Here is a 12,021-nt window from a genome sequence, read left to right as displayed (position 1 = left end):
TGAAATTATTAAAAAGGTGGCCAAGAGAGTGAGGAGGAACCCAGGGGCTGTCAGGAGCCGAAGTACTCGCCTACACATCAGTCGATGTTCTTTAATCTCTGCTTGAACAGCTTTTCAATTTTTGAAGGTTAAGCCAACTGAAGTGGTTTGCTGTTTTCTTAAAAGAAAAAAACATTATTGGCCTCACCTTTCTGAACATAATGGTCAAGAGTTAATGGCCACACTGCGTCCAAAAAGCAACTTGGCGTTGCGCAGCGTGGCCGATAAAAGCCGGTCGACCCTGCTCCCGGGATCTACCTGACTCGCAATGCCTCGCGAGATCGAGCGTGACCTCACGAGACTTTGTGATGTAAATCCCACCCATTGTCAATGGGATCACTTTTTTGGCAAATCTGCATATTAAAGCGAGACAGCTAGTCTCACTTTAATGTACAGATTCCGAATTACCCGAATTGTGGAATCAATCTCACATGCCTCAGAGGCCTCCTGTGAATGCAGTTCAGGACTGGTTTCCCCAAACAGGGACAGACCGAATGGCATGCGTGGGGGGTCTCCCAGGGGATCAGAGGCCTCCCCCAAGTACATGCCTTTTGGGCAGGGAAGCATCCTGGCACTGCTGGTGTCAGCAGGGCACCCTGGCGTGCAAGTCTGGCATGGCCAAGGTGCCCAGGTGGCACTCAGCTGGCAGGGGCACTGGCAGGGTACCAGGTTGGTACTGCCAAGGTGCTAAACTGGCATTTTATATACATGTGTGATCTGACCTGGGGTGCCGTACACAGGTGTTCGGGGAGGTGCAGGGGGCTGAGGGTCCTCCTATAATAGGTTGGGGGTGGAGGGGGGTGGGGCGGGGGTCGCTTTGGGAGTTTCAGAGATCGGGACGCCATTTAAAAATGGTGTCCCAATCTCTTGATACACAGGAGTCACGGTGAGCGAGTACACAAAACTGGGCTATGTGCGGTCTCGGCTGCACGTTCCCCATTGAGGACCTTATCAAAAGCGAGTCGTGTTTTATAGTCTTGTATTCCTCGGCACTGCGTGCGCCAGGAAACAGACGTCTAAATGTGCTCGCTATGGGACTTTGTTCCCATTTAGTTGAATCATACCCAACATTTCTGCCTTAAACCCTCCCTCTCGACATAGCATTAGGTCTCTGTTAATTACCTTCACTTGGAGGTTTTCAGAACCTTCACTACACCTATTAGGTCTTTCCATTATTTGTCAGGAACAAAGGAGGGGGAAAAAAGAGGAGCATATGCAGCACCCCCCTTCCCCCAAGTGTTACAAATTGTAGCCTATCTTTACACTTATAAGCACTCATTCACAGAGTTGCACATTACATGCATACTCCGTGTCCATTGAGAGTGGTGCAAGTAAACCCCTTGTTAATTCTCACCATCTGCAAACAATTAAACACAATTCATATACAAATAATATCAAGCCTGTTCCATCATTACCCTTATCTAACTATTTCGTTTTTGAAATTTTTCACTGATCCCTCACCTTAACAGCTTTCTCAAGGAGAGACTTCAAGATTTCTACTGTCCTTTATGTGACTAAAAGCTTCCCGACATCTCTCTCGAATGGCCTCTCTCTAATTTTAAGGTTATGCTTCTTTGTTGTGGACTCCTCTCCTCCAACAGAGGAAATAGTTGCTCTCTGCCTACCCTACCAAACATTTAATCATCTTAAACATCCCAATTAGATCAGTGGAATACAAGCCTAGACTATGCAACATTCACAATTTATCCCTACGAACCCAGAATTCTAGAATAAGCAGCATGGTGGCAGTGGTTAGCACTGTGCCCCAGGGTCCCAGGTTTGATTCCCGGATTGGGTCACTGTCTGTGCGGAGTCTGCACCGTCTCCCTGTGTCTATGTGTGTTTGTTGCGGGGGCTCCGCTTTCCTCCCACAAGTACCAAAGACGTGCTGTTTGGTGAATTGAACATTGTGAATTCTCCCTCTTGTGTACCTGAACATGCGCTGGAATGTGGCGACTAGGGGCTTTTCACAGTAACTTCATTGCAGTGTTAATGTAAGCCTATTTGTGACAATAAAGATTACGGTTTGCCCCAGTACATTCCAATGAATCTGCGCTGCATCCCCTCCGAGGACAGTCTATCCTCCATGAGGTGATATACCCAGAACTGAACACAATTACTCCAGAAGGGGATGGCCAAAGACGTATACAACTGTACCATCGCTTCCAACACCTTTATATTCTGGCATTTCATTCTTTTGAGGACGAGAAACTTTTAAAGACTACCAACCATGTTTTCCCTCATGGATCCTTGTTTTAGGATTACAGTTTTGCGTTTTCTTTCATTTACCTTTCTGTCACGCGTACCATAGCACCAAGAGAATGTGCTTGTAATTCTATAGACCCTCAGTGCATCTTCAGAATGTCGCAAAATGGTTCACAGCCAATGGTTGGTTATGTAGACAGATGCATGAACACACAAATTAGGAGGAGACCATTCAGCCCTTCGCATCTCCTCCCCATTCAATAAGTTCACGGCAGATCATATTGTAGCTCGACTACCTTTTCCTTCCAACCCCTAAACCCTTTGACTCCCTTGTCAATCTATGTAATTCAGCGTTAAAAATATTAATTGACCCTGTCTCCATCAGTCTTTGGGGAAGGGAGAGCTCCACTGACTCACAACCCCGAGAGAAAAATTTTCCCTCATCTTAGTTAAATGGGAGACCCGTTATTTTAAAACTGTGTCCCTAGTTCTAGTCTCTCCCACAAGGGGAAACATCCGTTCAGCATCTACCCTGTCAAGTCGCCTCAAGACCTTGCATGTTTCAATAAGATCACATCTCATTATTCTAAACTACAATGGACACAGACCCAGCTTGTCCAACCTTTATACATAAGATATACCTCCCATTCCAGAAATCAGTGAAACTTCTCTGAACATCTTCAATTGCATCCTTTCCAAATAAAGAGGCCAAAACTGTAGACGGTAATCTGCATGTGGTCTCACCAATACCCTATTCAAATGTAACAAAACATCCCTACTTTTATATTCCATTCCATGTGACAACTAATTGCTCTCAAACAAAAGTCATCATACTGGAAGAGATGGTGTTTGCCAAGCAACGATGTCAGCCAGAATACTTGAATCTCCTATTCTTATTCGGATAGCGCTATGGGACTTTCAACACCTGTTGAGAAGGCAGACGAGGCATCAGTTTAACGTCTCAACTGAGAAACAGCTTGCAACGATCCTGCAGTCCGTCAGTGCAATACTCAAGTCAGCCTAGATTATAGTATTTCCAACTGAGAGGGGAGTGTACTACCAACTGAGTCATGCTGACACTTGGCATCAAGGCTGAACTTCGTCCTCTATCCCACACTTACATTTTGCGCCTTGCATATTCCCAAATCTATCTGACAATTGCTTTCAACCTCTTCTGACCTTGGGCCTCAGAATCACAGAATTGTTACAGCACAGAGGAGGCAATTCAGCCCATCATATCTGCACTAGCTCTCCTACCGCCATTCTTCTACTTATGTTCATACTTGTTTATCTTGCATCCTTCCTTCAACTGTGACTAAATTCATTGTTCACTAGATGGCCGCTAACTTTAAATAAAGAGCGAAGGGGGTGGGAAAAAGAGGGAGGAGACAGGGAACAATAGAGGGGAACCAGAGGTGGGGGGTGGAGGCAAGGGAATGATAGCCGGAAGGCGGGTACAGGAAACAATAACAAACTTAGCATCTACAGGAGCAGAGAGCAAGGAAAATACGGGCGAAAGACGGGACAAATGGCTGAAGCGGAGGTGAGCGCAAGACGACAACGCCAGCGAAGTCCGTCCGGGAGAAGCAAGTGACAACACCAACAACAGATCCATTCGTGTGCTGCCCTCTGTAATTGTTTCTCCGGCACCCAAATGTATATGTACCTCCCCAGTTCCCCCCCCCCCCCCCCCCCCCCCCCCCCCCCCCGCCCCAGTCCCCCCTCGACACACAAACAGATGCCTACTTATGTGTTAAAACTAATATTGCCAATTGTACAGAGTTGCTCTTGTTGAGCTAGTACATAATACCCTACCAGTTATTTTACTTTTTTTTGTATTTTTTATGTGCTCTTCTCTTCTATATATATATTTTTTTTATTCTGTGTACATAATGGTAAATATACTTTGTTTAAAACGAATAAAAAACGTTTATATAAAAAAAAACCTTTAAACAAAGAGTAAATACTTGTTTTAGCATCACCTCAGAAATGGTTCGACGATTGTTATTGGCCGGAGAAGTAGGAACTGGAGTAAAGGAATCTTCCAAAGTTTTTGAAGTACCCAAAAGGAAATCCAACAGCTCCACCTGAAAGAGTTAGCAATTCACAATTAGCAAAACATCAAAAATATATTGCATCAGATAAAACAGAATGACACAGCCCAAAAGGAGGCCATTCTGCCCATGATTCCTGTACCAGCCCCCTGAAAGACTTATCCAATTAGTCCCACGCCTCAGCTCTTTTCCCAATAGCCCTGCAATATTACCTCCTTCAAGTATTTAACCAATTCTCTCATGAAAATTATTATTGAATCTGCTTCCTCCACCTTTGCATTCTAGATCATAAATTCTTGCCCTCTGCCGTGTAAAAAAAAAAGAAATTCTCATCCCCCCTCTGGCTCTTTTACCAATTATCTTAAATAGAAGTCCTCTAGTTGTCATTGGAAACAGTTTCACACTATTAGCTAGCATCCATGTTATTTTGTTTTATTCACCCATGGGATATGAGCATCGCTGGCTGGGCCAGCATTTATTGCCTATCCCTGAGGGCATTTAGAGTCAACCACATTGCTGTGGATCTGGAGTCACATAGGCCAGACCAGATAAGGATGACAGATTTCTTTCCCTAAAAGGACATTAGTGAATCAGATGGGGTTTTTTTTAATACAACAATCGACAATAGCTCCATGATCACCTTTCAGTCTTTGAATTCCAGATTTTTATTGAATTCATGACTCAAGGTCTCTGGATTGCTAGTCCAGCGATAATACCACTATGCCACTGCCTCCCCTTAATATTTGCTTCAATATCCCATGTGCAACAAGTTCCACTTTCACGTCACTCTCTGCCCAAGATATTTCTCTTCAATTCTTCGTTAGCAGAATTCAGGAACATTGCTCAACCATTTTGCACAGATATGTGTGCAATATCACATTTTGACACCATGGTTAGAACTGCCAAGAACCACATGGCCCAATTGCTGTTGAGCAAGCACAGCCTTGAATCAATCAGTTTCCATTGTTGCTAAGTCAGAGAACAGTGCAGATTTAAAAATGCTTCTAATTTCTGACTGCAGTTCATTGATAAAGGAAATGAACCAAGTAAGGGGAAAAAAGACACAGACAGACAGGGAGAGGCAGACGTGGATTTTACATTAATAATAACGGTGAGCCTATTAGTATTCACCATTATTGAGCGATTCAGGTAGCAACTTCTGGAATATGCACATGTGAAAAAGCAGAAACCTGCAAAACTGTGAGCTGAGTATCTCTGCACTATACACTACCTCACGAATGGACTCAGCACTGAAAGAATTGCAATGATAGTGCAATGATCGGGCAGCACGGTGGCACAGGGGTAGCACTGCAGTCTCATGGCGCCGAGGTCCCAGGTTCGATCCCAGCTCTGGGCCATTGTCCGTGTGGAGTTTGCACATTCTCCCCGTGTTTGCGTGGGTTTCGCCCCCACAACCCAAAGATGTGGAAAGTAGGTGGATTGAACACGCTAAATTGCTCCTTAATTGGAAAAATGAATTGGGTACTCTAAATTTATTTAAAAAAAGAATTGCAATGATATGAAGTTGGGGTACTTAGCCAGTAAACACACTGAGAAAATAGGACTGTGCATTCAGATACAAGCGAATTTTAACATTGTGATAGGTCGTATCAAATATCATCGTCAGCCCTGAAAATTAACTTTCCAAGCCTGGAGTCTCATGCCTTCAGAATTCAATCATCACAGGAGAGTCTTTTTGATTCAAATATTAACTTTCTTTTTACATTTTCTGTCTGTCTCTTATCTGTGTTAATTCCATCTTCTTTCACCAATCTTTAGTTTGATTTCTATACAAGATTTCATTTATATTATACTCATTGGTTTAGGTTCTGTGCATCTTAGTGAGGACTCTTCAATCGGATCGGTTGAAGAGCCTCACTGCTGTTTGTCTTGCTCATGGGCATCAAGCTGTGCTGGGACATTAGATTAAAGCAAAGTTTTACTCAAATACCTGCTAAAAATCTAAGGGCAACAGTCATTTTTATAATATGAATTTAAAGTGCCAATTCTATTTTTTTCCAATTAAGAGGCAATTTAGCGTGGCCAATCGACCTACCCTGTACATCTTTGGGTTGTGGGGGTGAGACCTATGCAGGCATGGGGAGAATGTGCAACCTTCACATGACAGTGACCCTGGGCCTGGATTCAAACCTGGGTCCTCGGCAAGGGCAACAGTCATGAGGTGTACAACAAGTGCTGTTCTTTCCCTGTAGACATCAAAACCCGAGGCAGAGAGACACAATATCAGATGTTTTAAAAACACCTTTCGAGACCTAGGATATCCCAAAGTGCCATAGTACCACAAACAGTAACGTCGCAATATTGATGTTGGTTAACAGATAAATATTAACCAGAACAATTACCCTCATTGCAATGAGAGGTTAAACGGAGGGTCCAAATGCCTTCATAGATGCCCATAAGAAATAGGAACAGGAGTGAGCCATTCAGCCCTTCAAGGCTGCTCCACCATTTTATAAGACCATGGCTGACCTAACACTCACTAAGTTCACTTTCCTGCCTTCTCTCCATAACCCTCAATTCCCGATTGATTAAAAACCTAGCGATCTCAGCCTTGAAAATGTCCTCCACCGCTTCCTGGGGCAAAGAGTTCCAAAGATTCACCACTCTTTTGAGAGAAGAAATTCTTCCTCAAATCCATCTTAAATTAGCACCCTCTTGTTCTGCCACCATGCCACCTGGTCCTACACTCTCCCATGAGTGGAAACATCCTCCCAACATTTACCCTGTGTAACTCCCTAAGAACCTTATATGTTTTAAATCACATCACCTCTCATTCTTCTGAACTCTTAAGGAGCACAGATCCAACCTGTTTAGTCTTTCCTCATATGGCAACCCTTCCATATCCAGGATCATCCAAGTAAAATCCCTCTGTACTATCTCCAATGATAACATATCGTTCCTTAAGGGGACCAAAGCTGGACACAGTATTCTAAATGTGGCCTCACTAGTATCTTGTACAGTTGCAGCAACGCCTCTTTCCTTTTATACTCCAGCCCCCTGAAAATAAAAGCCAGCATTCCATGTTCCTTCCTTATTACCTTCTCCTCCTGTGTGCTAACTTTCTGGGTTCCCAAGAACCCCAAAGATGCTTTGTGCTACAGCTTCCTGAAGTCTCTCATTCTTTCTTCCAAAGTGAACAATTTCATATTTTCCCATATGGAATTCCATTTGCCAATTTTCTGCCCACTACCTTAATCTGGCAATATCTCCCCGTAAACTGTTTTTTTCTTCCTTGCAGCCTGCCTTCTTTCCTAGTTTTGTATCATCTACAAATGTGGCCACAGAGCACTCTGTTCCTTTCTCCAAATTATAATTATACATTGTGAATAGTTGTGGTCCCTGCACTGATCCCTGCGGCACCCCATTGGTTACTGCTCTCCAACCTGAGAAAGACCCCCCTTGTCCCTATTCATCACAATATGACCTCCTAGTTCTTATGTTCTTATGCTCTTAACACCATGAGCTCCCATCTTGCATAGTCGCCTTTTGTGGCACTTTATCAAATGCTTTTTGAAAATCCAAATATACTGTCATGATATGCAAACATGCAATCAATGAACTCTCAGAATAGGATACAACCAATAGGCAGTCAGGACATTCTAGAGGTGGCATCACCACAAGGGGGCATAAACACTATAAAAAGGGATGAGGCACTCACACCCTGTCTCTTTCCACAGACAGACTTCTGGAGAGTTAAACAGGGTTGATCAGCAGCATCACACCCCAGCACATGACTTAGAGCAAGCTGGTACAGTTAGACTGAGTTACTACAGTTAGATTAGCAGAGAGTCGAACTTACTTGAGAACTGTGTTAATAACTCAATAAACATATTGAACACATTTCAGAGTCTGGAGCATCATTTAGTTAAGACTGCATCAAGTAGCAGCCTGTGTTATCCGAAGCAGCATAACACAACATATACAACATCAGCTGATTCTCCTCTCCTACCCTGGCTGATACCTTTTCAATGAGCTCTAGTAAATTTGTCAGACATGATTTCCCCTTCATGAAACCATGTTTGATCAAATTCTGACTTTCCAAATGCACTGCTATTCTCTCCTTAATAATTGATTCTAATATATTTCCAGTAACTGAACTTAGATTAACCATTCTGTAGTTTCCTACATTTTGCCTCTTTCCCTTTTTCAACAAGGGTGCCACGTGGCAGTTTTCCAATTCTTTAGCACAGTGGCTGTGGATGTGAAAGATCCCATGCATGATACTGAAGGAGAACAGGGAGTTTTCCTTGGTGTGCTGGCAAATATACAATCAACAACAAAAAAATCCATAATTTACATAGAATTCAAAACAGAGAAGCAGGCCATTTGGCCAGTGTTTATACCTACATAAGCCTCCTCCCAACTTGCTGTGTCTCACTCGATCAGCAGATCCTTTTATTTATTTTTCCCTCTTGTACTTATCCATCTATCCCGTGAATCTCGCTGCTCACCTTAGACAACATTGCCGCAGGATCACTTTCAGGTTTTAACTTGGCACAAATCTTGTACACATCTGTCAGGTCCACAGAGTTACTTCGACTCAGAAAAGCTTGGTATGTTTTTTGGATTTTGTTGTGTCCTTCTGGCACCTTTTCAAATTCGCTCAGCAACTCCAGCTTGTCCTGAAGTAAATGTTTCCATGACAGGAGCAGTTCACTCAAGGCTATGTTGAATTCTCCATAGGACTAAGGATTAAATGCAAAACAGCATTCAACCAGAAATCCCATTGAGGCGTTAAAAGCAGAAAGAAAATGATTTAAAGTTATAAATTGCAGAAGTGTTTCAGGAACAGTTATAGTTCACTTCCAATCAAGGTATGAGATGTAGATTGCAGTTACATTTAATACTAAAATTAGGAATTGCATGGGGCCCCTGTCAACAGTGGCTCAGTGGGCAGCACCCTTGCCTGTGAATCAGAGGGTTGTGTGTTCAAGTTCCCCTGCAGAGACTTTGGCACATAATCCAGGCTGATGCTCCACTGTGATACCGAGGGCGTGCTGCACAGCAAAAGATGTAAACTTTTGGATGAGATGTTACATTGAGGCTGCCTCTACCTTCTTGTTATATGTGCTTAAGGCACTGAATTAATCAATACCCTCCTCCTATTTATCCTTAACAGAACTGTGGAGTTCTCTCCCATAAAAAGCAGCGGATGCTATGTCATACATAGAATTTACAGTTCAGAAGGAGGTCATTCGGCCCATCGAGTCTGCACCGGCTCCCGGAAAGAGCACCCTACCCAAGGTTAACACCTCCACCCTATCCCCATAACCCAGCAGCCCCACCCAACACTAAGGGCAATTTTGGACACTAAGGGGAATTTATCATGGCCAATCCACCTAACCTGCACATCTTTGGACGGTGGGAGGAAACCGGAGCACCCGGAGGAAACCCACGCACACACGGGGAGGATGTGCAGATTCCGCACAGACAGTGACCCAAGCCGGAATCGAACCTGGGACCTGGAGCTGTGAAGCGATTGTGCTATCCACAATGCTACCGTGCTGCCTATGTCAATTAATACTTCAAATTTGAGAGTGATACATTTTTGTTAAGTAGGTGTATACAGGATATGGAGCCAAGCTGAACAGATGGAGTGACGAAGCAGATCAGCCATGACTACAGTGAGTGGCAGGGCAGGCTCAAGGGATTGAATGACATCCTCCTGTTCCTGTGAGATCGAAGTATGATTCTACTGATGATCGCAACTTACCTCTTTGTTTATCTCAGCCATAGCAAGTTGCAAAACCATAAGCATGTTGTCTGCACCACAAACGATGGTTCTTTCATGTTCGGGTGATTGACACCATCCTTTGCGGAACCTCCTTACCAACTGTAATACCCTCTGCTGAAGAGAATCCATGTCCCTGAGTGACAGTGAAAAAACACTACAATAAATTGTATAAATTTAAGATAGTTGAGGGGAAGAATGAATGTCGTAGCAGCTATATTTCAGAGGTTCTTTATTCAGAATATTTTGGTCTTTTGTGAAATTAGGTTCTTTTCTAGAATGGATTTGTTGATGCATCAACAAATTAAAAAGAGGCCGAGTCCTCATTTAGCCAATAGGAAAGCTTGCACAAGACCTCCATCATTTTTTTTTTGAAATACTTTTTATTGAAAAATTTTGAATTTATACAACAACAACGAACCACAATAAAATACCAAAAATAACAATAACATTAGCAATCATAAACATTTGCCCCACCTCCATGAACAAAACAGCATTTTAACAACAACGCAAATTAACACAATATTAAGTTACATAACAGAAACTACAATAAGGAACACCCCCCCTTACACCCACCCCCCTCCCGGGTTGCTGCTGCTATTGACCAAGATACCCATCTTTGAGCCAGGAAGTCCAGAAAAGGCTGCCATCGTTTATAGAACCCTTGTATCGAGGTGTTTATAGAACCCTTGCCAGCCCGCCTCTATCCCTCCCTCGCTCCAGGAACACCCTCTTCACTCTCGGAGTCCCATGTGCCCACACAAAGCTCAAAATACTGCTAGTCACCCTCCTAAAGAAGGCCCTGGGGATAAAGATGGGCAGGCACTGAAAGAGGAACAAGAACCTCGGAAGCACCGTCATTTTGATGGACTGTACCCTCCCCGCCAATGACAATGGCAGCATGTCCCACCTCTTGAACTCCTCCTCCATCTGATCTACAAGTCTGGTGAAATTATGTTTGTGAAGAGTCCCCCAGTCCCTGGCCACCTGTACCCCCCAGGTACCTAAAGCTCTCCCCTGCCCGCCTAAGCGGGAGCCTACCAATTCCTTCCTCCTGGTCTCCAGGGTGCACCACAAACACCTCACTCTTGCCTAAATTTAGTTTATAACCTGAAGAGGTCCCAAACTCAGCTAGCAGCTCCATCACCCCCGGCATCCCTCCCACCAGGTCCGCCACATACAGTAACAGGTCATCGGCATACAACGACACCCTATGTTCCTCCCCACCTCGCACCAAACCTCTCCACCTCTCTGAATCCCTCAACACCATCGCCAGCAGCTCGATTGCCAGTGCAAACAACAAGGGGGACAGGGGGCAACCCTGCCTCGTCCATCGGTAAAGCCGGAAGTACTCCGACCTCCTCCCATTAGTGGCCACGCACGCCATCGGGGCCTCATATAGCAGCCTTACCCATCTAATGAACCCTTCACCAAATCCAAACCTCCCCAACACCTCCCATAAGTACCCCCACTCCACTCTATCGAAGGCCTTCTCCGCATTCAGCGCCACCACTATCTCAGCCTCCCCCTCAATCGCCGGCATCATGATGACATTCAACAATCTCCGCACATTCGTGTTCAGCTGCCTTCCCTTCACAAAACCTGTCTGGTCCTCGTGCACAACCCCTGGCACACAGTCCTCTATCCTGGTGGCCAGGATTTTTGCCAGCACCTTGGTACCTACTTTGAGGAGAGATATGGGCCTGTATGAACCACACTGCTGGGGGTCCTTGTCCCTCTTTAAAATTAACGAGATCAGCGCCCGCGACATCGTCGGGGGCAAAGTCCCCCCTTCCCACGCTTCATTAAGTCTCCGCACCAGCAAGGGGCCCACTAGGTCCACAAACTTTTTATAAAATTCCACCGGGAACCCATCCGGCCCCGGTGCCGTCCCTGACTGCATCTGCCCGATCCCCTTAACTAGCTCCTCCAGCTCAATCGGCGCACCCAGCCCCTCCACCTTCTCCTCCT

At 44.6% G+C, this 12,021-nt stretch overlaps 1 protein-coding gene across 2 annotated transcripts in view; it reads right to left on the bottom strand.

Annotated features, from left to right (window-relative positions):
• Nucleotides 1-12,021, bottom strand: part of LOC119954883 (PARP1 binding protein) — a 64,400-nt gene that overhangs the window by 35,687 nt on the left and 16,692 nt on the right. For both annotated transcript variants that reach the window (XM_038780510.1, XM_038780509.1), the window contains exons 2-4: nucleotides 10,033-10,186; nucleotides 8,771-9,004; nucleotides 4,227-4,331 (exon numbers count right to left, since the gene is read on the bottom strand). In XM_038780510.1, coding sequence (XP_038636438.1) covers nucleotides 4,227-4,331; nucleotides 8,771-9,004; nucleotides 10,033-10,182 — 489 coding nt within the window. In that variant the 5' untranslated portion in view covers nucleotides 10,183-10,186. The remainder of the gene's footprint in view (nucleotides 1-4,226; nucleotides 4,332-8,770; nucleotides 9,005-10,032; nucleotides 10,187-12,021) is intronic.

This window comes from Scyliorhinus canicula, chromosome 20, assembly GCF_902713615.1.
Source record: "Scyliorhinus canicula chromosome 20, sScyCan1.1, whole genome shotgun sequence".
Taxonomy (NCBI): Eukaryota; Metazoa; Chordata; class Chondrichthyes; order Carcharhiniformes; family Scyliorhinidae; genus Scyliorhinus; species Scyliorhinus canicula.
Note: the sequence above shows the minus strand (reverse complement) of the source record. Positions and strands in the feature narration are given on the sequence as shown.